The sequence below is a fragment of the Scleropages formosus genome, chromosome 15 (assembly GCF_900964775.1).
Source record: "Scleropages formosus chromosome 15, fSclFor1.1, whole genome shotgun sequence".
In the NCBI taxonomy this organism is placed as follows: domain Eukaryota; kingdom Metazoa; phylum Chordata; class Actinopteri; order Osteoglossiformes; family Osteoglossidae; genus Scleropages; species Scleropages formosus.
This window is the reverse complement of record NC_041820.1, coordinates 12,463,023-12,490,994: the sequence shown is the minus strand read 5'-3', so window position 1 is coordinate 12,490,994 and position 27,972 is coordinate 12,463,023. Positions and strand designations below refer to the sequence as shown.

The 27,972-nt window shown below is 39.8% G+C and overlaps 3 protein-coding genes across 4 annotated transcripts; 1 reads left to right on the top strand and 2 right to left on the bottom strand.

Annotated features, from left to right (window-relative positions):
- Nucleotides 1-454: 454 nt before the first annotated feature.
- Nucleotides 455-11,503, bottom strand: smek1 (SMEK homolog 1, suppressor of mek1 (Dictyostelium)). The gene is made up of 15 exons (XM_018733863.2): nucleotides 11,362-11,503; nucleotides 9,945-10,000; nucleotides 9,591-9,689; nucleotides 8,455-9,072; nucleotides 6,737-6,814; nucleotides 6,459-6,575; nucleotides 6,190-6,306; nucleotides 5,240-5,371; nucleotides 4,851-4,953; nucleotides 4,294-4,452; nucleotides 3,719-3,888; nucleotides 2,866-3,008; nucleotides 2,213-2,403; nucleotides 1,687-1,913; nucleotides 455-1,479 (listed from the first exon to the last, which is right to left on the bottom strand). Exons 1-15 carry the CDS (start codon nucleotides 11,501-11,503, stop codon nucleotides 1,354-1,356), a joined length of 2,478 nt encoding a protein of 825 aa, XP_018589379.1. The 3' UTR covers nucleotides 455-1,353.
- Nucleotides 11,504-14,840: 3,337 nt separating this feature from the next.
- eif2s1a (eukaryotic translation initiation factor 2, subunit 1 alpha a) lies at nucleotides 14,841-19,690 on the bottom strand. Of its 2 annotated transcripts, XM_018730391.1 has the most exons (9): nucleotides 19,657-19,679; nucleotides 19,514-19,568; nucleotides 17,647-17,917; nucleotides 17,472-17,551; nucleotides 17,180-17,331; nucleotides 16,818-16,924; nucleotides 16,354-16,451; nucleotides 16,069-16,212; nucleotides 14,841-15,932 (listed from the first exon to the last, which is right to left on the bottom strand). In XM_018730391.1, the coding sequence occupies exons 3-9, from the start codon at nucleotides 17,885-17,887 to the stop codon at nucleotides 15,807-15,809; spliced, it is 948 nt and encodes a 315-aa protein (XP_018585907.1). In that variant the 5' UTR covers nucleotides 17,888-17,917; nucleotides 19,514-19,568; nucleotides 19,657-19,679; the 3' UTR covers nucleotides 14,841-15,806. The 2 variants fall into 2 exon arrangements, with proteins under 2 accessions (XP_018585907.1, XP_018585898.1); XM_018730382.1 differs by having other exon boundaries at nucleotides 19,514-19,690.
- Nucleotides 19,691-20,504: 814 nt separating this feature from the next.
- Nucleotides 20,505-24,825, top strand: LOC108923005 (V-type proton ATPase subunit D-like). The gene is made up of 9 exons (XM_018733446.1): nucleotides 20,505-20,695; nucleotides 21,831-21,948; nucleotides 22,122-22,201; nucleotides 22,315-22,382; nucleotides 22,481-22,525; nucleotides 22,908-23,011; nucleotides 23,543-23,609; nucleotides 24,301-24,379; nucleotides 24,468-24,825. Exons 1-9 carry the CDS (start codon nucleotides 20,655-20,657, stop codon nucleotides 24,610-24,612), a joined length of 747 nt encoding a protein of 248 aa, XP_018588962.1. The 5' UTR covers nucleotides 20,505-20,654; the 3' UTR covers nucleotides 24,613-24,825.
- Nucleotides 24,826-27,972: the final 3,147 nt, after the last annotated feature.

Genomic DNA, 27,972 nt, shown 5'->3' with positions numbered 1-27,972 from the left:
ACCAACAGTAAGAGTTTAACCTGTGATCAACAATGTGTTACGACTAAATGCTTAAACTGTATTCATCACTGACTATAGACACCACTATGAAAAATGGCACTGTAGGCTCAAATGAAATTGGGGAAAGAAGTATACAAACAGCCCAAAAAAATTACATGTCTTTTCTCTCTCTCTCTCATGTTCAGCTTGTCTCAGGAGCAAAACCAGATGCATCATTTCAGAATATTACAACTTTTGTAAAACCCAGTGGAATTACAGTGACATTTTATAATGCTGTTTTATTATAACTGACAGCATCTGACATTTTGTTTAAAATATAAATTAAGTCACAAAATAGTATTGCTACTAGATGAATTTGTTCTTTAGTTAACCCTTTAGTTACACCAGAATCACCTTGAAGTGAATGACAAAGATCAAAGTAAAACACAATGCATGTACCAGCACAACAGTGAAATTATATTACATCAAAGATCTTTTTTAATGGTCCCAAATATACTTAACAACTAAGAGTACACTCATGAAAAGAAAAAGGGAAAGATATGACAAAATGATCACATCTAGAATTCCACTCAATCTTTAATCAAGAAGGGGTAATATTTCCAAAATCTGCAGTTTCAAAGGGCAAAAGAAGAACGATAAAAGAGGGGGACTCCTCTTCAACTGCTCCCCCTACAGAGGTTTTAAAAACCTGATTTAAACAAACTGAAAACATCCTGAACATTTAAAGGCAGGTCTTAAAAAATGTAAAGAAAAAAGAAAGAAACTGCTGGCATTTTAGGGGAGGAATTTCTGTTGCGTGATGACACTGGTGACATCAGCATCAACAACAGCTTAATACTTCTTCCGAAGCTTTCAGAGTTCTGGTCCAGAAAAAAAAAAAAAGAGAAAGAAAAGAAGGAAAAGTATAGTCTGCTCTGACAGGAGTGGTCACTGGAGGGTGAGTGGTGGTGGTTATGGATCTGCAGGCCTACTTGGGCCGCTACATTGTTCATCCCTGAGAGGGGGGTTGAAAGTAGGGTCCGAAACCCAAAAGCGCTTTTGGGTGTCATCTTGAGTCCGGTTTCCTCCCCCCAGAACTGCTTGTAATCATCTTTTTTCGTCCAAGAATGCTGAAATTCCTCTTTTCTTTCTCATTTCCTTCTCAGATTGGCACTTGAACGACAAAATTGCGTGTGAAGCTCAGAGTTTTTGGGGTCTTTTTTTTTTTAAGACCTCTACACCCACAACAATATGTGGACTGTAATAACCTGTTTATTTCACTTTTTTAAATCCATTACTGGAGCTGTTGGAAGTGAAAGTTTCCTGACCATGTCTATTAAAGTTCAGGGACAAGCATGAGACAACCAGTTATTTCTAAGAGCTCAGCTTAGACTTCTTGGAAAGTGGTGGACTCTCATCCCTGTTCTCTGAATCATCTTCATCATCATCCTCCTCATCATCATCATCATCAGGGTAGTCCACCAATCCTACTAGTCCACCCTGGAGGGAAAACAAAACATCTATTTAAAAAAAGTGACCAGTCCCACAACTGTCAAAATGGCATTTTTCTGGGTTTTTGACTCAAACAAAAAGGAATGAAGCATTCACAATTTATAGTTAAAAGAATACTTATTACAATTTCCCCCCATTTTTCTTATAGCAGAAATTGGATCATACTCTTTTAGCCATAAAATGGCACCAGATTACCTTGGTGGTGATGGCAGGAGCAGGAGGTGAGCTTTTAGCTCCAGAGCCTGGCGACCCAGGGGAGCCAGTTGAGCCCGGGGAGCCTGGTGACCCAGGAAGGTGGCTGGCAGAGGATGGGCTGGTGAGACTTGCTTTGGTGGTGCTAGAGAAAGACAGCTTGAAGCTAGGGCTCTGGCGCCCTGATAAGCTTGACTTCCCTAGCACCTCCTTCTCCTCTGCATCTTTTACTAGATGACACAAAAGAAGAAACACAAATAACTGCTTGTGTATCACCTTCAGAAACAGAACTACAGGGAAAAGGATGAGGAAACTAGCTATCTGCAGCACTTGTTACCATAGGCTCATGCAGTAAAATACAAGAAACTGAAAAGCATTTTCATTTTATTCACTAAACTGATGTACACATCACAGTCAAGCCACAATTTGCTGGATTTTTAAGCAAACTGCTTAAAATCAAGCTGCCACTTCAGGTTATAACATGTTCTAAATAACCACATGTGCATAATAATAAAATTTTTGTACATACATTTCCTCCTTTCCATGAACTTGCTAATGGGGTCCATTAGGTCTTCATCACTCTTCATTTTGTCTGAGGGTGGAACAATAGCCTCTCCATCTTCTAGGTCATCCTCATCAGTGTTGAACCACATTTCCTCCTCATCTTCAAGTGTGCGTGCATCCCGCCGATACCGATGATTCCTCAGGATTGACCGCATGCTGTATACACATGGACAAATCCAACTGTTTACTGTAACCTAAAAACTTCACTATAGCCTATGCACAGCAAGGAAGATAATCAGAATATATTGAAATCAGTTCATTTAATATAGCACTTGCCAAAAGGGTGCCTCAGAATGCTTAACAGAAGATGTATGTTAAGTGTAAAAACAGACATAAAACACAGCACAAGGAACAGCAATAATGCATAGTAAAAAGCAAATGCTGAGGGGGGGGGAAAAAAAAAAAAAAAAAAAAAAAACTGCAGAGGAGGAGGGGGGGGAAAAAAAAAATTCTTCTGATATGTGGGGGGGGGGATTCTCTGAGGGTCCAAGGCCAAATGGCCACCCACCTCTCTTAGGCATGGTAACCATACATAAGGTTACATTTCCATTTCCATAAAGGTTTTAACTGCTTGTTCTGCTACAAAAAGAAGGAACATTGGACTTTAGAGTGTTGCACCTGTCCAGTTTTGGGTGGTCTTGCCTCTCCCTCTGTTGTTCGTAGCGTAGCTTCAGGCCTTTGAATGTCTGCACATAATCTACATCTTCAAGTGCTTTCCAGTAGTTCTCTACAACATGAGCTGTCAGAGACTTCATATCCTCCTGGAACAGAATAGATCAGTGTAAGGATAACTACAAGGATTCATTTACATTTACATTTATTAATTTAGCTGATGATTTTCTCCAAAGTGATTTACAATATAAAGGTTACAATTATTTGCCCATTTATACAGCTGGGTAATTTTACTGGAGCAATTTTAGAGTAAGCACCTTGCTGAAGGGTACTACAGCTGAAGGCAACCTTTGGATCCAAAGGCTATAGCTCTAATCACTACGCTATCAGCTGTAAAACTTTAGATTTTACATTAATTTACTCATCAAAAGCTATAACCAAAGTAACTTACAGGTGAACACAATGTAAGCACAATAATATTTGTCCATCCCACATTGACTTTTTTTTCCCCCCCAGACTACCTTTTTCACAACAAAATCATTTGTTTTCTTCAGAGAAGGTCAAGGGTTTAAATAATCCTATAACGGATACTTTGAGTAAAAAAACAAATGTATCAATTTTCCCTCTCCATTTTAAGAATACTACAGCCTTTCCTACTTGTCCCTTCCTTTCTTATGCTCTTTCAGTAGCTCGAACCAAACACGAGTACAAACAGAACTGTTTCTCCCCTGACCAAATAAGTACTGTGGGAAATCTTGGATGAATCTGCTAATTAGTTTGTGTTCGGGGGGGAAAAAAAAAAAAAAAAAGAAATCCGTACCCAAAAAATGGTTTGTGCAAAATATTGCAAGCCACTTACCACTCTGATATACTCAAACATTTCGATTATTGCAGAGTTCATGAGGTTGTAACGAGATCCATTGTTAAGGAAGGCTTTTACCACTGGTTCAAACAAGAAGTTCCTCATGATGTAGCGATTGTAAAACTCATCTTTCAACCCAATTATTTTCCGCATGAAACGAAGAGCACCTGTGCAAAGAAGTTTGATAAATGTTTTGCACAATGTATAATACAATCTGACCAACTGAATTTGTAGCTTTTTTGGCATATCTAATATCTGAACACATTGAGAAAAACTTGCCTCGGGGAAAAAAATGTTAGTTTGATCCACAAGTGCCAGTGTTTGTACAATGCTCGCATACAGACAATACCTATGCTTTAACTTAAATAAGTCATCTAAAACAATCACATTACTACTTTGTACAGTCACACCACTGTGTACTTAAATAGAGCAAACACTATTGGTGCTTTATGTTATAACATACAAACTACATATGATCTACTGTGAACTTCACTTTTGACTTTCAGAATATATGGGCATGACAGGAGATAACTACTGAACATTTTTTTATTTGTTTTTGCTGGTTGACTCACAGAGTGCAAGGAAGGCATGTCGGGAGGCCATGAGCACCAGCACCCTACGCAGGATGTCCTTGTTGATGATGTAGTTCTTGATATGGTAGGTGTGGTGTTCAACGCAAAAGGTCAGCAGCTCCAGAATCAGTGCCAACAGTTGTGACGTCTGGAAGTCATCTACCCAGGGCATGGACAAAATACATATTTCACTGTAAACTGAATTCTTCACTTTCTGATATGAATAAGGAAATATTCTTAATGGATGCTGATAGATTTCACAAAAAAAAAAAAGAAATCAAGTTTAAAAGCAGGCTGAATTAATGTGGAAAGCTAAAGTTGCAAAACATTTTATTACAAGTTAACTCAGAAGTTACAGAATGTTGCATTCAGTGTTGCTGATGTTAAACATGAAACACTACAAAAGTAATAATGCACAATTGTTGATCTAAAGCAACAAGATGCATGTCATTACAAAGAATCAAACACAATGATGGATAAAGCCATCCAGCCTTAGAGACACAGGAAGCAGAAAATGATAACATGCTCCCAGAGTTTAGAGGAAGTAAAGATCTCACCTTTGCTGGGTTTCTCATCTGTTGTGTTGGCCAGCAATGGTGCAGAAAGAACATGCATGCAGTGCTTGTAGAAGAAACTCAAGAACTCAGATTTCTCTGTTTTCTGCAGGAAGAAGCTCAAATGGTGATCAGCTCCAAAAAACACATTTGAACTACTTTTTAAAGACTGAAGGGTTGCACACACTGACACTTGACAGCTAAGTAAAATGTTTAACTTAATAGTTCTAAGTGGCTGAGGCAGAACACAACTGCTTCACTTAACCAGTTTCCCTTGGTTCTGTTTAGCAGCTATGGGTAAAAAGTACTACAAGTGCTGAACTATATGTGAAAGCCTCACAACTAAGAACAATAACAATAAAACTGCTAAAAGCCATGCAGCTGAGCCTCACATTGGCTGTGGCCAGCATGTTCTCCGGATCCACCAGGGTGCGTAGCAAGCCCATCAGCTGCACAGCACCACCCAACTCTGGATCCGTGTCACAGATCATGTGCTCGATGATCAGGTTGATCAGCAAGATGTCCTGAAAATACAGTGAGGCAAGTCAGCAACATCTGAATTCATGATCTGTCAAAGTCATTCATGAATAATAAAAAAAAAGAAAGAAGTCCTTTCATGTAAAAAGTGTTATAATGTTCAGAAAGGTGTTTTAAGGGATATGTAGGCAATGTATGCACACCTATCACAAAAGCATTGGCACAAGGACAACAGTGAAGTATCACAACTCTTGAGATGCATTGCATATTCCTTTACCTCACTAGGCAGTTTAGAAACAAATTTAGTTATTTTCTATGCTTATAGTCAATGGTGGTTTCACAGGAAGCAAAAACAATGCATCAGTTGTACAGATATTTTAAGAACTCGGCATGCATGGGGAAGAAAGCTGTTTGAGACATTAAAGAAATTCTTACAACTGAAATAATTTGGGAAATCACCTTATGTCATAACAAACCACTAAACCAATCAGGCAAGATTGCTTTGGATTTAGAAACTGTAATTCATAATTTTGTTCAGTTAAAGCACAATGTAATTTAATTTTCAAGTTATTTCTTGCACTTGCTCTGTATGCTTAGGCCCAAGCATACTCTGCAGCCAACAATTCTGGATCAAAATCATTAGATAAGATTTTAACTACACCTGTTAAAACAGGTGTACCAAACAGCCACCTTACTGATGTTGACAAGAAAAAAAAATGCTGAAAGCCTTACCAACCAAGTTGTCCATATTATAATGCTTCTGTGCTAGTTTGGTGAAATACAATACAAAACAAAAGCTACAACCAAAGTAATGAAGTCAACAGAACCAAGCAGATCCTAAAGATTCCAGAACTAAGTTACTCACATCATCATTCTGCTGAGACTCCTGCATAACAAACTCCCGTACCATGGAAGGATTGTACTCCACCAAATAGGAGAAGATGTCAGTTGCTGCACTGCGCACTTGGGGGTCGTCCATTCCCTGCTCACCATTGCATAACAATTAGTTTTCACAATTACACAATGTTACTAATTCTGACAAAGTAATATTTCTGTCACTATACATCTCAACATAATAAATTTCAGTGAAGAGACATTCCGCTAACTAAAGCGTCAATCAAGCAACACTCTTACCAATATAACTTCAAGTGCTGGTAAGATGCCCATATTTGACAATGTTTTGAAGAAGGCATCTCTGTTTTGAGGTTGTAATGTTTGAGAAAATGCGCAAAATTCCTTCAGGAAATTTACCTGCATAGGGTGAAAAAGTACTCTGTGAAGTTATGAGTATGGTAATGTCTACAATTACAGTGAGGGTTGATTTTTTTCTATTTTTATTTAAGCTGAGCTATAACATAAAATTTTAATGCAACATAGATATATCAGGTATTTTCAAATGTAAATATTTTTACCAGCTCATGTCTTTTGTCGTCATCTGTTGCTTCATCAGTTAGTTGTGCAAAGAGATCTGTCAGGAACTTTTCATCGTCCTGATTTTGCATATGGGGTATAAGAAATATTAATTAAATTGCTGCAAGCATACTACTAAAACATTTCAGAAACTAGAGTAAACAATGCCAAGACTCCTTACCTTACTCATCTTACAAGCAGGCAAATCTTCAATAAATAACATACAATGAACAGACAACAGACAACTGCTATAGTACAGCTTTCACAAAATATCAACCATGGATCCTCTGGGTCTTTAGGTAAGAGTTGTCAGTCATTTAAAAAAATAAAAAAATAAAAAAACCAGTTTCAGACACCTCCTAAATATTGACATTTTCAAAACATCCATACTGAATTAATCATATTTCATTACTCATCCAATTCTAAGAATTCTCAAATGAATGTAAATGGAAATTCTTCTACAACTACTTTAAAAACCATAGGTATAGATATATTTATATTCTTAACCCTACAAAATTTTAAGGGATTACTTTGAACTCCAAGTGAAACTAATACATGTGAGATTTCTCTTTTATAAATTTAATCACATCACAACCATAAAACATGTTCATCCTCAGAAAAATCATTTCCTTTTAAATTTTAACGCTATTTATGTATGCTCCTGGCTCCCTCCCAGTGGTGCGATGTTTGAAATTTTAGTCATTCATTTAGCTAAAATTTTGTCCAAAGCAACTTAAAATAATTTACTGATTTATACAACTGGACATTTTTATAATGGAAGCAGTTCAGGATAAATTCCTTTGTGAATGATATTACAGTGAGGATTCAAACCCAGGTCTTTCAACTTCAAGACAATGAATAAACACTATCCCATCTGCTGCCTTGGTACTATTTTGTCAACATCTCAAGTTGTAGATGTTGGAGTTCACAGCACAGAACTGAAATTTAACATATTCCCTATAATAAATCATTGCTCCTCGGACCAGAAATGCTCCTGACTATATATTGCAATGATTAAAAACACATTCAGATCAGAGTTTGTCTTACCAGCGTTTACAATTTGACCAGGGGAAATAAATAATTGGGGCAAACAACATTTAAATTTTAATGACATTTCAGTGTATTTTGCTTGATCATTTTCCTTGACTGAGGACATCAAATCATTAATGAGTAAACTTGTTTGGTAGTACTGAGGCATATAGTATTGAATGTTTATTTAAAAAATAAAAAATAAAAAAAAAAAAAGGTTTTCCACGTAACTATCAGGAATATTAAATTTTGTTGTCCTTATTAATCGTCCATTTTTGAAATGAAAGTCAACATTGTAGTCGGTCAAAACAGCAACACATAAAATACTTTTTGAATGTAAAACTAAAACCGTCCGCTCTTTACTTTATACACAGGTTTAACTTATTTACTTATGAGAAAAAATTACATGAAATAATACTAATGCAAAATTAAATTTTTATAAAGCTATGCTGTTATTTCAAGTTCAAAACTGCTTCTGCAGTAGCCCTCATCTGCATAAGTATAGAAGGCGAAAAATGAATAACCAGCTACACTTTTTTTTTTTACAACTATTCAGAAACAAAGTTTGTGGGTATGTGTAGAGTCCAAAATACACAAACAATATCTCACCAGCAGAGATGCACCTTCAAAAATGCAGAACTGCAAAACGTGATTACACACTAAAAACGCACAACATATTATAAACACTTACCTGCAACATTCCAACAATTTCCACTTTGTTAAAAAAGATAAAAGAGTGGAGAGTGGACAGCATATTCTCCTCAAACACCGAAGGGGTGGGGAGGACCATGTCCTGAATGTACTGTACTCGATACGTCTGGTGGATTTTCTGCTTCAGTTCAGGGTCTGATATGGGAATGACCTCCTTGAACTTTGCAGTCTTTGTCAAGAACTCCCTGTGTCTCCTGGGCTGGGGCAAGGAGGGATCAAACTCCAGACAACCAATCACGTCCATGATACATTCCTCTGAGAACATAACCTCGAAGAGTGCTGTTCTGTTCAAGAGAAAGATTCCCTTTATGATCTCATACAGATGATGTAGCCCCTCATGGTTCTCCAGATCTTCACAGACATGGAAGAGCTCCAGGAGCTTCTTGATGTAGCCCTCATTCTCCACAGCAAGGGCAAGCTTCTCGCGGCGCAGTGGTGATGGCAGTGATGATGCCACCAGCTCCGCAACCTCCTCCAACCGGCTCAGCTCACAGGGAGGCAGTTCCAACCCAGGGGATGACATGTCATCGAAGCGCTCCTCTTCAGACTCATCCACAAGCTCCTGGGTGATGTCCACTGATGGATCTTTACCCTGGACCTGGTAATAGAGACATACATATATATATATATATGCCTATATAATTGCAATAAAAACAATCTTTATATCCAGAACAGACAAAAAACTCACGAACACTGGGATCACAGCAATGCTGAGTTCGTGGCTCAAATGTATAATGTAAAATCTAAATTGGTATTTCATCATGTCTTATTAGCAGGGTGTGAGTGATGGAGAGAGTGTGTTCCACTGATGTATGGATGAGTGACTCACTGCAAGTAGTGTACCATACTAGCATTGTACATCACCTTGGTGAATAAGGTGTGTGGGCTGATAACACTACATAAGAGTTCGCTGGACATCGCTTTGGAGAAAAGAATCTGCTAAATAAATAAATGTAAATGTAGCAGTATGAAATAACTATTTTGCACAAACTCAAGGTAAATATTTTTAGCACCTGAAAAACTTTGTGTACTACACATCTTTACTGCATAGCTTGTTTATTCGTGATGATATACAAGTCACTGAAGTGCAAGATGGACCATCCTAAATTGTCTCACCTGGCATATTTTCTCCCATATTTCATCACATCCTGCCTTCTCTTGAAAACTGAGTGCCAAGTCATAGTTTTCTGCTTCAGACCATACAATTAATGTGTCCTACAAAAATCAATCACACACATAGGACTCAATACAATTAACTGACAGAATCATCAAGTAATGCTTTGGGTAAGGTCAGCATAATAAAAGGAACCAGACACTGCCACACTCTACAAGCAAGTTATTTCAATTACACTGCTTCAAAAAAGATGAAGCCAAGCTAATATATTGATTGAAGATTACAATTTTATCGCAAGGATAAAACAGTATTTTATAGCAAATCTGTAACTGATGGTGGGGCCCTAAAGTACTGACCTGCTGTTTCTGGTATGCAGTGTTGGGATTTATTTTTGATTCCAGCAGAAGAGAACCTGTAACAAAATATTTATATTAGACATGCTGTATCAGCATTCATGATTTTACTGCAAACAAAAATGCACAAAACATTTAGTTGCATTATGCTTCATACTTAAATCACAATGTAAGCAATATTAAGTCAATGCTTGATCCCTCACTTACAAAATCTGCTATTTTTTCTAACAACCATGCCCACAGAGATATACCGCAGTACAGGAATAAAGCGTACATAAAGGTACCAAGAAGTGAGTGACTGTAACACAGAGTGCTAAAACACAGATATTAACCAGTAAAGAACACCAACAATCAAACAGAGCTGTTAAAACTACCAGTTCCCGAACAGACAGTTAGAAATTAACACTGCTACCGTGTGACTGTATACTGTTGCAACTGATGTCCACATTTGTTTCATCTTGTACTCTTATCAGTACATAATTACAAAACAATGTCAACAATGAGCCTTTACTAAGTCGTGCCAGTCACATGTTCTGAACTATTAAATGGTCTTCTGTACTTATGGTGCAACAGAAAATTGTTCTTTAAGACTAAGTTGTGGTGTGAATTCCTGTGATGTATAAAAAAACCATCTTAAACATGTCAGACTGAGTTAACTATACATAAAAATTGTACAATATGTAGAGTTAACAGCAGCTTTAAAAGAGTAACCACATCATGTGTACTAAAGTTCAAGTTTTGTTAAGCTGTCCACTTATATTGAGCTGCTTGCAGAAGCAAGTACAATTTCAGGATTAATTATGTTTTTAACCAAAGAGGCTGTGGAAGTAGAAAGGTTGGAAAGTAATGCTCATCAAAGAACCAAAGATCAATGCAAGAAGGGAGCAAAACACAACACAACATTTCACAGAGCTCACTGTCTTGAGTAATGAACTATAAATATTAACTGTAACAGTGTATATAATTACATAAACATTAACACTTCAGTCTGGCTGCCAGGCGGCCAATTTCAACATAACTTTTAGGCAGCGAATACTAACAATCAATCTGACAAATGTGCTGATTGAAAACAACTACCTAGACAATGTATAATTATAACCTTAATTTAGCTCACTCCTTTTTTCCTAAACGCGACTTAAGGTGTTGGTTTTTGTGACTGAACTGCTTAGTGATTTCATATTTTGGGTACTGTAGCAATTGATCATGCTAAACACTTTGATCGAGGTACTGCAACACGACGGTCTCTAATGGACACCTCATAATGAGGAGGTGTCCAAACCTCTACGCCACCTGCTGACAGACACGTAGGTAAGTATATCCTATTCACTGCACGCTCTCGGCCAAAGAAAGCTACACATGCATGTGACATGCTGCTCTAATGCAGACAGAGCAGAGGCAGGGGGGAAGGAGGAGGACTCACCGTCGCTCTCGGCCCGGACCAGCAGGGACATGCCTTTGAGGCGCTCCACGTACCCGGAGGACACATGTCCGGTGCCGCGGTCGTCCCACTGCCGCTCCTCGTTCAGGGTGTAAACCTTCACTCGTCGTCGAGTGTCCGTCATTGCTGCCCGACAACAACACCCGTAAAATCCCGCACACTGCGAACCGAACGGCCCCGGAATTGCTAGGCACCTCTCGTCTCGTTTTGTGTTATTTTCCGCCTCCCCTTCTCTTTTGTTTAGTTTAAGGCGTGCGGGTGTTCACTCAAAAGCTTCCGAACACGAACATGACCAGCGCGTGGCGGGAACACTGGGCTCGCGCGGGGCCCACGGAGCCGCGAGCCAGCGAGCCGACTAGCGAGGCCTCCTCATTACCGCCATTATTATATTCAGATGTTGTTATTAAAGTGAACGAGCCCCGGTCGTTTAAAACGGCGAAGAACTATGAATTAAAACGGGACGTCTTGTACAACTGCCGTACAGTTAACACACGCTACCTATATATCGGAATAAAACTGAAAAGGTGAGAGTGAGAGAAGAGTCTTCGGAGCAACAGAATCAGTCGTCTTCAGCGCTTGTTGTTTCTCATTGTCTTTCAACGTAATAACCCGGACGAGAAGTTAATTACGACTATTTCCACGACAGTGTACGTACTAAATAGTTCTGCCATCAGCAAGCCGGCTGCCTCTGTGTAGCTCGCTAGCAGCACATTTATTCTTTATTATTTATATCTTGCCCGAATGTTCCGCCATGTTGTTCTGTCCTACGCTCGAGCCGCCGAGGGACGAGCCTCTTCCCGCTAATTCGCGAACATATCGATTTTTTACACGTAGAAATCGACACGATAATCGTGTGTTTTTTTTACCAGCTTTTTAACGTTTAAATAATGTCCTTGGTAACTTCCGAACGTATTATTTTGATAATTTCAATTCCGTCAGTCAGTATTCCGCCATCTTGGGTCCCCTCAGTGTGTTAGCACAGGGTCTCCTGTCCACCGACGGCAGGGGCAGTTCTGTGTAATTTAAAGAGATAGTACCTTTTTAATTAATTGAGCGACTGCGATGAAGTACTGTATCCAACAGTCCTGTATAGAAAATAATATTAATTATACACACACACAGATTTAAATACTTTGAGGTGGTGAAGTCTCCTCAGCAAACTGGGCTTATTATGGCTATTTAACACTTTGACAATATTTGTCTTCATGTGTAAAATGAATTTTGTACAGTGCCAGTTGAGTTTACTTGTAGGGGAATTAGTTACCTTTGTGAAGCATTTGGTCAGGAATTTGATCAGGAAATGAGTCATATCTTTCCAGTTTTTCTGTCAAAGTTCCCAGAGATTTAGGACACTTATGAGTCTGTTTTCACTCTTCTGCCCAGTTTAACCTATTCAAGGGTTGCCCAGATGTACTTGCACTTTTGGCTGGTTTTACTCTGTAAAAGTATATTAAAAATAATCAAATTAGGTATAAACCACAGTTCCTGTAATTAAAGCTGTTTTGGTTGAGGACTTGGTTCTTCTGCCCATCATGTAAGCTGTATTTTGTGTAGGTTACTGTCTTAATATGAATTAACAGCAAGTATTTTTATTCTAAGGGTTTTCACCCTTAAGATATTTAACCCATGTTGCTTTGGTACAGGTGTGTGGTGCTCTCACCATTTCTCATCCACAATATGGTAAATACTAAAATGTTACACACACATACACTTATGTCTGAAACCGCCTGTGCCAAGCGGGGTTGCGGTGAACAGGAGCCTAAGACGGACACACCCAGGACGGGACGCCACTCTGTCACAAGGCACCCCAAGCAGCACTCGAACCCCAGACCCACCAGCGAGCAGGACCCGGCCAAGCCCGCTGCACCATCACACCCCTCACCCAGATAATATAAATAGTTGCAAAGTTAAGTAACTTCTGCTCACCTTGGAAACTGATTACTTAAACTAGAAGGGATAGCTACACTCATAAATATTAACCCATCAGAACATTGAGTGAGCTGTAGTTCATCAATAGATGACAGAATCAGAAACCTTAGTGTCAAGAATGATGTAGGAATGTGTGTGTACCTAAGTAACAAACCCAGTTGCTCTATATAGCTGTATTAAAATTTGTATGCTTAGTACAGCCATGTATAATCTAATAGCTTCTCGCCACCATCTACATACTGCTGAGCTTGAATTTTCCACTGTTTATTCTTTTGCCCCAGTTCATCCACTAGATGTGAAGTTACCTGGTTGTAAGTGGTGACTGTGAGCCCAGTCACAACAACCTCCCAGGAGTGTTTCTCATTGACCTTCATCGCTGGACAGAGCCATGGTGAAGAAAGCAGGGCAAAGCAAAACCAGACGAGCTCAGCGAAGTGCGAACAGCAACAAGCGTCTGTGGAAATAACTGCCGGCACTACTGAACACAAGCATCGGTCACGGAAACTAAACGCAATGTTCTGAATCCCAGCATGATGGCAAGGGAGGGAAACAGAAGAATGTCCACGAAAACACTACATACAGGAGCAGAATAAGTAAAACGGAAATCTTCGGAGCGAACGCATCACATGAGAAAACAGACTTGTGCAAGTGTTTATTTGAAAATGCTAAATGTTTTGATGAAGCACCAGACAAGGTGAAACAAAAAAATGTACACATGCTGTGCCTAGGACAGTATTTGCACCTTGAAGGTGTAAAAGAGCTATGTTTAAGACTGAAACATAGCTTGACACTCCTCTTGCTTGATCTTTCCAGTAGTGGAACCTCGTTCTCAACGGACGGCTGAAGGAACAGGATGAACTAGTGGCCCCTTGGCACACAGCTCCACGTTGTGATGCTGCCAAAGATGAAAGTGCATAGCTGCTCACTGTGTACCTGTGAATCAGTTCAAGTGACCATTCTGCTCCCCTGCAGTGTCTGCCAGGCTGCTGATAAGTACAGTGCTGCTTGAAAGTATGTGAACCCTATAGGGGTGGTTTTTAGTCTTGTATAAAATATTAAAATAGTTAAATCTAAATCTTAAATGCTAAAATGAATTACTTACACACCTAACTGCTCTTACCTACCTGGTTTAACCAATGCAACGTTGGTGTCATGTATTTTAACACCTGCATTACTTCCACTTTTCTACTGGACACGATTTCCTCTAAACCAACATATGGAAGTGGTCATTACACACCTATTCACAACATTCATCCCCACCACTGTGATTTGAGTCTGTAACCCTCAGGGTCACCTGCTGCCACGGCAAAACTAAACTTCTGAAATGTAAACCATTAAAAGGTGGTAATGTCAGTCAACTGACTGAACTACACTTTAATGTTCTTCATCAAAGCAATTTTTGAAGAAATTAAATCAGTCATGAAAAATGATTATAATTTTACACACACAAAACAATTCACTGCAAATAATAGACATGGAATTCTGAGATGAAGCATACTGTACACTTCTGACAACAGAAGAATAAACCCTATTAAATATTTATCTAACTAACTCACATTACAACTGAAATGACCAACTGCAGCTAATTTAAAAAGTGTAATAAAATAATAAAAGTATAGTTGCTCATAGAGATGGATGTTGGAAAATGATTCTATTCCATTGACAAATGCTATGTAGAGCAGGGAATGAGCAAGTCCACTATTAACGGATAGCGTGTCCATCTTAGAAGATACTGCGCTTATTGTCGAAGTCAAAAAAAAAAAAAAAGTCTTTTCATGATGACTCATGGAATAAATGTTAACCGAAATGCCCCCATTACTTTATATCCCTTAATACATATCCATGCTACATAAACTTGAGTTTTAACTTCAAAACCTTTATTCCGAAGAGGCACCGACTCCTTACCTTAAACAAGCACTGAGATTACTTTGAGTATTAAAAATACACAGCACTATTGGTTCAGTCTGAACTCATTTAGAACAGTTTTGCAACCACTTCAGTGAAAGAAACCCCTGAACAGGGCTCAGGGGTCCAAATATTTCCAAACTCTGTCCACACCAGCTTGAGCCATGAATTTTGCTCGTTGGACTGCAGGTTTGTAATGTCATAAAATCCTAAATATACCTTTTCACATATTTTAAGATGCTTTCTATTAATATCATTTACTGTCTGATAAAAAGTATTTATAAGTATCTGTGTATCTCTTTTTTCCTTACACACCTCTCTTTGAGTATCATTACAGTAGCTAATAAAGACCAGGGTGAGTATGTGCTCCAATGTGTATATGACACTGAACGCCATCCTCAGCTGTGGTCCTCTGTAGGTCTGTTTGGAGTTAGGCCTCCCATCTTGTAGTGTTAGTTTGGGATACACTTTATTTAAGAGTTCCACTTCAGAGGGGCATCCTGCTTAACACAAAGCTGCAACTGTCCAGCTGTGTGGCCTCATCCTACTGGCCTTTCCCTCCATTTCGCTGCTCCTGGCCATCTTGCAGACCACTAGTCTTCAGTCTTGGCCTCAATCTCCTCTGTGTCATCATCACCATCTACCTCTGCGTTTTCTCGCTCGAGCCGTTCCAGTTGACGTGCCAGCTCTGTCTCGTCCGTGTCCGTCACCACCTTGGGCTTGTCACAAAAAGGGACACAATGCTGCAGTCACCCAAGTGGACAACTTTTAGTAGGTGAACACACAGATCCTTTTGCTTATGTCAGGCCATGTCCTTCAGCCTCTGACTCTCCGCAACACTCAGCTAGTACTCACCTCCATCTGAATGTTGAAGACCCCCCTCTTCTCCTCAATCTTCTCTTTGATGGCAGTCATAGCCTGGTTGAGAACAGACAGGCCTTCTGTGCGCTCCAGTGTCGTGGTGGTCATCACATAACGTGGCGGGGCTATCAGGTTGATCTGAAAGCAGGCAAACTTTTGAGTCTTATGTCAAGATGTTTAAGTTCGTTGCATGTAACTTAAGACACCAAAACTTGAGGCATTGGTCAAGTCTTGCAGATATTTGGCTCTCAATATGACTTGACCCTCACTGTCACATACCTTGATTGGCATTGCTTCTGTGGAGCAGTTCAATCCTGCTCTTAAAGCCTCTTTCACTGCGTCGATGCCCTCATAGCCATAGCAGGCCACCTCAACATCTGCAACGCAGTTCCAAATACTTAAACACCAGATTGAGAGCCACTTCGCCATTAACCCGCAGCGGATTTAGTAACAAGTTGTGATCCTGTAAATTTAATCTTCATACGCAATGCTTCACCTGGCAGGCACACCTGCACTGCCTGCATGGGTATAGATACGTGTAAAATTCCCTATGAAATTTTAAATGCTTGATGCAATGTTGTTGCAATCATTTATTTGATACTTTTTCAAATCCAAATAAATGTGTGATTACTAACACAAAGCAGAGAACCATGAAAGCAGTATTTGACTTTTGTTACGCCCTTGCTCAATTTCATTAAGTTTAAACCATTCACCCTTTCAACAGAGTCACGGGAATCCCTCACCCGCTCTGATCTTCACTGCCTGTGGGGTTAGCCGTCTGTTGATATTGTCTATGAGGACCCTCCTTTCATCCTCTGTCAAGTCTAGACCATCCAGTATGGAAGGGTCTCTGCAAGTGACCAAAACAAGACGACAGTAAAGCACAGAACTCAGGGATTCTGTTTGCTGTACTTTGCTTTACAAATGAGAATAAAAAGCAATACTGCTAAAGCTCTAAAAGTAACCCACTGATGTTGTGCAGTGTTTCTGGAGAGAGCAGAAACAAATTATTGACTAAAGGGTTTACCTTAAAATGGGAACACTAATGAGATGTCAGCGGCAGTCCCGTATTAAAATTGAAGGACTGCTTCACATGAGTACTCACGACACAGCTTGCTTGAAAACATCATAGGCGCCGTATCCAGGGCGCTTGTACTTCTCATCGAAGACCCAGGCAGTGCGCTGGTACAGGCTCTCCAGCTGTTCATCCTTATTATAGTCTAACACCTCAGCTACATGGCGCAGGATGCTGTACACCTGTCGCAAAACAAATCATCAGGAAATTAATGGAATTAAATGCACTGTTTTGCACTACTGGTCTTAAAGTTGTTACGTTTTTTACAGTACAAAAGACTCGAAGGCAAAAAGATGCAGACAAACAAGTAGGATTGGCTTACAGTTTTGGATTTGGTGAACTTGTCTTCGCACTTGATGGCCTCCTCAGGTGAAACTCTCCTCTTGGACAAATCGATGTAGCCTGGAAAGAGTCAACAGAACCGCCTTAAATATTCACAATAATACTTTACAGGCATGAAATATTTAACAGGATTGACCGGGGTCACATTTGCGTACCTTTCTCCTTATCCACGCGGATGACCACAACGCACTCGTTGCGCCCGATGCGGATGAGCTTGTTAATGGAACGGATGCGTCGGCGGGACAGCTCGCTCAGCAGTATCATGCCCTCGATGTCGTTGTATTCCAGCAGGCTCACGTAAGCGCCCATCTCGGCAATGGAGCGAACATTCACCATCACCACATCCTCCACCTCCGGAAATTTGTGCTGATAGAACCGACAGCTGGGTCCCGGCATTCTGAAAGCAACAGGAGGCCACAGACAGATCTGGAGAAACAGCAAAAATTAAAATAAATGTGTGTACCACCTTAAATTCCAACTAGAATCAGATGATCAGTGCACATCATTGTTTACAGTGACATAAAATATGTACAAATCTTTACACAATTCTAGAAAAAAATTTTAACAACCATTAGAAAATCGATACTCATGTCTATTGGTAATATAATAATATACGGATAAACCTTGACGCAGCTACTCCTGTAATGTAACATAAATGTTTACATATTAATATATATATATATATATATATATATACACACACACACATATATTATTAGGAAGGTGATTAGGAATTGTCAATACTTAAAGTTTTTTGCAGTTACTCGTGATGAACTTTGGTTCATATGGTTGAAAGAAACTAACTGTACTTTAGCATTATACATCCGTATCTAAGTCTCTCTGCTAATGTAATGTACACACTGTATTTTCTATGAGATGTACATCACTTTGGAGAAAAGCATCTTCTAAATGAATACATGTAAATGTAATATACAGGTCTTTATTAGCTTTATGACAGATTATTTTAAAGATTCAGTCCTGTCTATTGATCATATTATGGAATTTCATATTGGAATTTAAACAAGGATTTCAGTGCCTTGTGTTCCACTCATGCATGATGGGTATCTCCCATTTGCACCAAATCATAAAGTCAGACAGGAAATATGACACATTCTTTCTCACTGCAGATTTATGTCATGTAATAAATAAAACATATGGGAAGCATGGTGGCATAGAGAGTAGCGCTGCTGTCTCACAGTGCCTGGGTGGTGCAAGAGGACGTGGGTTCGATCCCCACTCAGTCTATGCGGAGTTTGTGTGTTCTCCCTTTGTCTGCGTGGGTTTCCTTCGGTTGACATGCTGTTCAGGTTCCCCCATAGTGTGAGAGTGACAAGAAGAGTGTGTGTGTTCCACTGATGTATGGATGAGTGACCCATTGTAAGTAGTGTATCTAGCAGTGTAAGTTACCTTGGTCAATAAGGTGTGTGGGCTGATAACACTACGTAGAGTTCATTGGAAGTCATTTTGGACAAAAGTGTTTGCTAAATAAATAAACGTAAATATAAAAAGTAATTTTGGAGGAAAAGCACAAATCCCTGCTATACAGCAGAAATTAACACAATGAATGTCTGAAAGGGACAAACTCCCAATCTTGTCTTGCAGCTCAGCTGTGCTACAACAAAGTACCAGGCAGGAGAGCAGAGGTCAAGTGTACAGACAGAGGTCTGTCCTGGTTAGGGACATTTCAACGGTGAAAGGCTGTAAACATCAAAAAGTATCAAGAAACATCATGATCATGAGAGAGAGAGAGAGAGAGAGAGAGAGAGAGACCAGGGCGTGTACAGTTCACACTGCCTATCATGATCATCATCAGCATCTGCAGGGAGAGCAAAGATAACTGCTGCTTTTCCCCCACTCACTCATTCATCCACCCACTTAATTACTGTTTATTCATCATCCTTCTTCAGGCAGTCCCTAAATTATAAATAAAATTCAATTCATTCATTCATTCAGTACTAACCCACGACGATCATCCATGATTCCATCCATCCATTTGATTTTCGTTCAAACTCGAAAACTCACCTTTCTGTATTTCTATGTATGTACAGAGCCAAAATCTGAGGTATTTCTTGATCGTCTGTAAACCAAGCAGCAAATGTTATCGGATTAAAACCACAACGACGGACCAAAAACCCCGTGACAACGCGCGTCGCACGGTTACCAACCGCTCGCCGACGACGGAAAGTCAGTCTCAGCAACAGCGTTGGAGGCGCGCGCGAGAATCACGAGAATCACGAGAACCACTAGAATCGCGAGAATCTCGTAAATCACGGCAATCGCGAGAATAGGAGCCACGCTTGTTAGAAAATTTATGAGTTTGAACAAATTTTTTAATTGGACATCGCTGCACATTTCCAGCCACTGTTTTTTTAAAAATAATTGTGATTAAATTTTTCTTTCTTGTTAAATCCAGATTTCACTTAAATATAAGTTTTCTTTAAGTAGGTTTGGATTTAAAGAAAATCCAGTCTGGCGTGTTGTGCGGCACTGCATCGCCTGATCATGTAAACCAAGGTTTGCGATTGCCGCATCATCTTGGTTGATACTACACTTCTAGATTCATTTGGATAACTGTTAACTTAAATATATACTGATCTTCAATTGGATAAATTGGCACAAATAAATTACGCGATTCACTAAATCATATCCGTGTAAATCAAGATGATTTGTACTGACCTTTTGTTTCAAATTGGACCATATTTCAACACTATGCTGCACTCTTACTTACGCTGTGCAGTTTGGACATTTCATATACCCCTTGTAATCCTTTAGTAAAAGACAGCTGAGTATGTATTCTCGTGTGTTGGATATATACATAGATTTAGTAAAATCATAAACAAATAAGGTAAAAGAATGTCCTAACATAAAGTGAAAAAATAGGTTATTTTACTAAGAAAAAGAATATGAGAAAATGTACAGCACTGTATTTGTAGTGGTAGTTCTGTGAAGTAAACTACAACTCCCGCCATCCTCCAGTGGCACGGCACCCACGTAGCCCAGCTTCTTCGGCCCGTCGGGCACGTCGGGGCGGACGTCTCGCGGAAGTCGGAAGTTACAGATACGTTTAAAATTTCGAACGCGGAGTGTTGGTTCGTGACCGTATGCCGGTCGCGACAGTGGTTGAGACCCGCTTTGCCCTTCCGTATGCGCGCGCGCCGCAGACATGTCGGGCAAAGACCGAATCGAGGTGTTTCCCTCTCGCATGTGAGTGACTCCGTCCGCCAGCTCGTACCGACACCCAACTCGCTCAGCTGCAAGCAATCATTTCATGCATCATCATCATCATCATCATCATCATCATCATCATGCATGGCTGCCGAAAAACACGCGATGTGTTTGTTGTTCTTCGCAAGCGCGGCCACAGACAGAGAGTCAGCCGCCCAAATGTCACACGCCGGTTCGCCGTGAAGAAGAACTGTTTCAAACCATGAGCATGAGAGACAAAGAAGTCCAGCTGACACCGACATGCCATGGTTCTTAATTACAGTAACATTATTCCGCTGACACATGATCATAAACAAACATTTTTGAACATCAAATTAATTTAATAAAGTGAGATTTTTAGACTTAGTCACGCCTCTCCAGCAAGTGGTAATTATTATTAATTAATATTATTTATTGTAAATATTAACGACCCGCGTTACTGTGTGTTTAGGCGGGAAGATTTGGTTATTGTAAATAGTTGGATTATGGGTAAATTGTTAAGAACGTCTTAAACCATCGGGATCACCTCTGGGGAAAATGATGGGGAGATGCGTTTCCCAGTTTCTTGAGAGAAAGCTTGGTGGCGGATAGGTGATCACGTGACCTTCACTGTACTGCCTAGGCTAAGGTAGTATATACTAGTAGTGTAGGAATTAGCTGTCTCAAGAATATATAAACATTGAGACAGATGTTGTACAGTATATTCTTAAAGAGACAATGAAATTAGGCAATTTTTAGGTATGAAATGGCACGGTTAATATTCCAAATGAGAAATGTGTATAAAATACATGATGATACTCAAAAATCTCTGTTCCTCAGAACTGCTAGATCCCTTTCAGCCTTCGAGAAGGGTGTCAGAATTCATTGTTTTTGGTTCAGCCTCCTCACCTTCTCACAGCTCCGTATGCTTGCCTCACCCCATCCGTCACAGTGATCTTGTTTCCCATCAGTTGTGTAAGCAGCTCCTCGCGTGAGGTGCGCTGGCCGGAGCAGTGGTGTCACACGCACGAGCTGTACTTAGATAATTGTGTTTCTCCATCTGAAGCGCTGTGAAATGCACTTTATTTTTCCGGAGTGGTGCGCCGCCGCTTTCGTAAATGTAAGTGTATTAAAGTGCTTTTCCCTTGTCTTTCAGGGCGCAGACCATCATGAAAGCACGCCTGAAAGGGGCGCAGACTGGCCGAAACCTGCTCAAGAAAAAAGCAGACGCCCTGTCCTTGCGTTTCCGCCAGATCCTGCGTAAGATCATAGAGGTGTGGTCCGCAGCATCCCGCAAACATCTGCAAGAGCTGAGGAGCTCCCATCCATGAGTCAAAGTCGAAATGTCCGTCATAAGTCATCGTCATAAGTCTGGATAGCGAGAGCGTTGGGTCTGAATCTCATATTACAAAAACAGTGATTTGTACCTGTTGGTGTTTCTTTGCAGACAAAGACCCTTATGGGAGAAATCATGAGGGAAGCTGCCTTCTCCCTGGCTGAAGCTAAGTTTGCTGCAGGAGACTTCAGGTGAAGCTTCAGTGTGAAATACATCTTAAGTATCTCCTTATTTCAGTTTGTTCTGTCTTTCTTTGGCCAAAGGTAACCACACCTCTCATTGAACTTTTGTGTCCTCATTCTAGCACCACGGTAATCCAAAATGTAAACAAGGCCCAAGTGAAGGTCAGGGCGAAGAAGGATAATGTAGCAGGTGATCTTCCTGGACCATCCCTGGGCTTTCTTGTACGTCTTAAGTCTTTAGCTTTTTTCGCTGCCGAGTTCTTACTAGTTTTTTTGTCATGTTAACAGGTGTCACTCTGCCAATATTTGAACACTATCAGGAAGGAGGTGACAGTAAGTACCTCTGATCTTTCGACTTTCTCTTTGTAGTCCCAGCTTCCAAGTCACAGTAGATCAGATTTAAGCCAGATGGCTTCATTTATGGCTGCATTATATTCCTTTTATCCAAAGCAACTTACTTAGGTTAACAACAGCAAAGTTCATCTTGAGATTTAAATCTGCAATCATTTCTCCAAAATTCAGCTCCTTAATCAGCAGGCTGCGTTCCTTCCTGGGTTGCCTCGACTTTCTTTCATTCACCAATTTCAGCTGCTGCTTATCCAGTCAGGCTCACTCTCACGTTTCACCTGCGTAGTCGGTGTTGTTCCCGTCATTCGGGAAATGTTTTGAGACCGTGGCGCCGTTCCCCTGGTGAACTAATGACCCTTCCTTCCAGGCTACGAGCTGACCGGTTTGGCCAGGGGAGGTGAGCAGCTGGCCAAGCTCAAGAGGAACTATGCCAAAGCAGTGGAGCTGCTTGTGGAGTTGGCTTCGCTTCAGGTCCTGAGCCTCACTTGCGCTGCGTGTCCTTTCAACCACATTCCCTCCTTAACTCTTCCGTTAACGGGGAAATATGCACTGAGTTGGCGTCTCCCTGTGTTTGGGTTTCCTCCTGGAGTCCAAAGATATGTTTCAGGGGATCTGGTGGCTCTAAAATGCTTTTAGTGTGTATACAGGGGCGAAAGAATGTGTGATTGCCCTGAAGTGGGGCTGGCACTCCTCCAGGATACCCTGTTTCATACTCTATGCTTCCAGGGTAGACCCAGGATTGCTGTGATGCTGCAGTACTCAAATGGTCATTGACGACAGATGGATGGATTATTCAAGTGTTTTGTTGGCAGCAGCATTTTTCCACCAATAGTTATAAATGTGAAACAGACATTTTTCTGAAAGTTGAGAATTTTTGGCTTTCATCTGACTGTTTAAGTTCTGTACTGTTGTCGCCACAAGAAAGACAGTGCGTGGTAATACCTGTAGGTGTCCTTTGGCGATGGCTTCTAACACTCCTCTGTGACTCAAATCATCTCACAGACTTCTTTCATCACTCTGGATGAGGCCATCAAGATCACAAACCGCCGTGTGAATGCCATTGAGCACGGTGAGCCTTCATCTCCAAACAGCTTCCTGGAGCTGAGAGATTCTTAACATAGAGTACTTTTTTTTTTTTTTTTTGTTTTTTTTTTTTCCCCCACCCTGCTGAAATTATATGTTCAAACAGAAGGCATTATGAAGGATATCTCAGGTGCGATGGTAATAACGGTCCTCTGTTTAGGCCAAAAAGGTTGGTCAGAATTGATAGCTGTATTGTAGATTTCCCATAAAAAGAAAGAAAAAGAAAAAACAGATCCTTCAAAATGCTTTGTATTTTCTTAACAGTAAGACAAGGGTAAGTCTACTTGTACTACAATACAAATTTTTATCAGTTGTTGGGATCCCTGGTCCTGGTGAGCCTTGTTTTTTTTTGTGTTATCTGACTTGTTTTATAACACAAGTTTTCTATAATTTAATTTTGACTATTAGTACATTTTGAATATTGAAATGCATTTGGTCAAAATGACCATCAGTTAAGAACATTGACTTCAAAATCACAAGTATCAAGGTTACCAGGTTTTGCATTTAAATAAAGTTTAAAAATATTTGATCCTAAAAACATTTTGGTATGCTTAATTTTTTTTTCCTAACAACTGGAATAACTTGGATACAAAAAGATAATCAATAAGGATCAATACAGCTGAAAGTACCATTCTGCCACTGAACTTGACCCTCAGCCATCTCTTTGATTTGTGTAGTGATCATACCCCGTATCGAGCGAACTCTGTCCTACATTATCTCTGAACTGGACGAAAGGGAGCGAGAGGAGTTCTACAGGTAAGTGCACCCTTTCCCTTCACTCTTCTATCTCCATGTGGTTTCAGCACCTCCTGATGTATGCTGATAATGGGTGACCTCTCCACAGGCTGAAGAAGATCCAGGAGAAGAAAAAACGAGTTAAGGAGAAGACAGAGAAAGAGATGGCGGCACGTTTAGCTCAGCTGGGGCCAATGGCTGAGCCGACGAACTTGCTCACGCAGGGGGAGGACGAGGACTTGTTATTCGAATAACCCCTGGACCTCTCTCCAAGCCTGTCCCAAAGCTCCCGAGTGCCTGACGTTTTACTTTTTGTACTTCTTCTGAATGTCATTTTTAATGTGCTTTTAGAAACCATCGCATGTGAACATTTTTTGTTGTTTTTCCAAAAAATCAAATTTAAGTGTTTACCAGAGGTTCATTTTTACTGTTGAAAGAATTATTGACAGGTATTGAGGGGGGGAGTATTAGAAGTATGAAGATGTTATACTAAAAGAAATTAAGTCTGGTAAAAATGAAACATATTGCAATTGCATTTAAAACGTACTGTGATATCCTTAACTAACTTTTTTTAGGACAGACCTAGTCAGTCTAATTGAAGCAATAGTGTCTTTTAAGTGTAAATTGTCAGATGCTTAAAGACCAACCACTACCTTTATGTGCAATTGAATGTAGCAGGTGCTTTACCTTCTGTACAGTGGTCCAGCAGCGCTTTGATATTGCTGCTAATTCACCATTCAGTTGTCACCTGTCTGAGGTTCTCTGCATCTCCACACAAATTGTTCATGTCTATGCATTGCCCCCTTTAATTATAATTCCTGAATTCCCTTGTTAGAGCATAGAATAAACAGGTTAATGTTCACATCAATAATACTCCCCCTTAACACTATTACAAATCAAATGTTTGTGGAAATGTTCAAAAAGACATAGCAATGTTTATCTACACATCTCCACTTACAGCTGTGTAGTGTTCAATTCCTGAATAATAGAATAAGTAAAAAGGGGGGGGTTGTGAAGAGGCACCCTTAGGCACTCCCTAAGGGCATCATCTGCTGTCCACATGGGGGGAGAAGGCACAGGTGAGCTAGGGTACAGCCTCTTGCATGATTGAACAAGCCTTCCGGAGAGCAGAATGGAAGACAGCCAGTGCCTAGAATGTGGTTGTGTGCACCTAGGACTTTTAGAACAGCCTCTTTTAAGCATTTGGAAAAATATTAGTTACTGGTCCATACCAAAAGCTCCTTTGACAAATGTGTGTTTGAAAAGTGCCTAAATTCAACTAGAAAGTCTTTGCCTTTAATTTGTATACGTACCTGTGGTTATTTGCATTTTCTCCATATGGCAATTGTCATTGTGATGCAGTTTTTTTTTAGTATAAAAGACTGCTTGCTTTGAGTGCCAACTTGCTCATTTACAGACTTGTCAATTAGCCCTGTCCTTTTGATATCTCCCACTCTTAAACACAAAGATTAGCTGGAGAACAAAATACCATATTCCACTGCAAGTACTACATTTATGTACCAGTACATACTATGCATGCATTGTAGACGCAATCTCAAAATGCAACCGAAAAGAAAAAACAAACATCTTAAAAACTATCATTCTGATCTTTAATTTAAAGAATTCATAGAATAAAAAAAGATTTTCCACAAAGTGATTTTAATACAGTTCTTTACATTCATTAGTTCTACTTCCAGTTAATTGGCTCATATCTATATCACATGTTTACAGGGAGGGACAAGACACCCCCTCCCCCCAGCCAGCCACACTGTGGAAACGGGAGCAGGTGGAAAAAACCCTAATGGTACATTGTTAACTGAAGGTATCTAAACCAAAGCATCATAAGTTCTAAGTTACCTTCTACAGCTGGGGGTAGAGAAGTCTCAGATCTTAGAGTGCCAGAGTGCTGCAGTCTCCCGTTTCTCTGAAAACAAGGCTCTCAAACACAGCCTATGGAGAGCAATGACAGTTTCTGCACCAACTGCTCGGTGGGACAAAAACTGTGCGTACGGTCCTCCACAGACTGCCTTTGAGGCACCTCTTTTCAAACAATGACTGAAGTTCACTTTCTAGTTACACCAAGTTCCTGGTGGGTTATGCTCATTTGGGTTTTCACTGTGATGTGTTCCTGTGGCCAGCCAGGAATTAAACAGTATCAAACACATGAATTTAAAAAAAAAAAAAAAAAAAAAAAAAACACATTAGCATGTCTGGCACTCCAGGATCAGTGTGGTATACCCTAGTTCTATACCATCACAATCTGTAACAAAAAAGAAACATGGAGTAATGCACTTGGTCAAACCATTTCAAAGAGGGGGGGGAGAAAAAAAAAAAAAAAAAAAAAAAGCACACTATAGCACTCCCCCACCCAACAACCCCTTTTGGGAGTGCCAAATTTACACACACATTTTTGAGAGCAGATGCTAAATCAACATAACAAATATGCCAATACACATTCACTAAACTGTGCTTATGCATGTCCACACAGACAAACTCATTAAATCTAAAGCGTCTGAAATAAATGTAGCCCTGGTCATAATTGATCATTTATTGAACTGTAGAAAAAAAAATAGGCAGACCAAGTTGAATTAATTTATATTTAGTAGCATCAAACAGATGACACAAGTTAAAAAAAAATCTAAGGAAAATCATTGTGCCAATTTCATCCTAATACAATTTGGTGATGAATAAAATGTACATTTTTCTACAGTCATATCACAGGTAGATGGATTTATATCATTGTCATTTAAACACTTCTACTCCTACAATACTGTTGGTTATACTTCTGCAGCTCAAGCAGCATCTCAATACTAAGTATAAGAAGTGTTGCTCCTGCAGTTTTAAGCACACAATCACCGTAACTGTTTGTTCATGCTTTTTTCTAGAGCAGAAGTTTACGGCCTGAAAGACTTGATTTACGTACACACACGGGGTGACTGGTCATAAAAGTACAACCTTTAACAGCTGATAGTCACAGGCAGGGCGGCCACAGACACAAAACGTCTAAGGGATGGAGCTGATCTTGAACCACTTTCACAGAACAGAAGTCCAAAAGTGATCGAGGTTCATCCCTTTCTTATGGTGAAACTGAATGGACTAATGCATCTGCTGTTCAAAAGCCAAAAAAAAAAAAAATGTATTGGATAACATCCTACACCCACCAAAAAAAGTGTAGTTGCAAACCACCTTCTCAAATTTAGTTTATGCCCTCCTTCATAAATAAAAATTAAAGTGACGGTTATTACCATTACTGTATTTAAAATGAAACACTGCCATATGACAATGTTCCAGTCAGAAGACTGGTCACTCAGAGCTTAATTATCCACATCCTTCTGAAAACAATTTAAAAAAAAAAAAAAAAAAAGAAAAACTTTAGTGTGTAGCGTAAGCTGCTGAATATACCCTTTTGTCAACTTTCTTTGCTCAAACTTCATAAAAAATATATTTACAATTATAAATATTAGTTCAAAGTAGTACATAAGTACAACCTATCTCTGCCACCAAGTGCTTGCTTGTATATTTATATATATCTGGAATGTGCATACACAATTTAAGATGAAAATGAACAAAAATAAACAAGGTTGGACAAAAAAAAAAAAAAAAAAAAAAAAAAA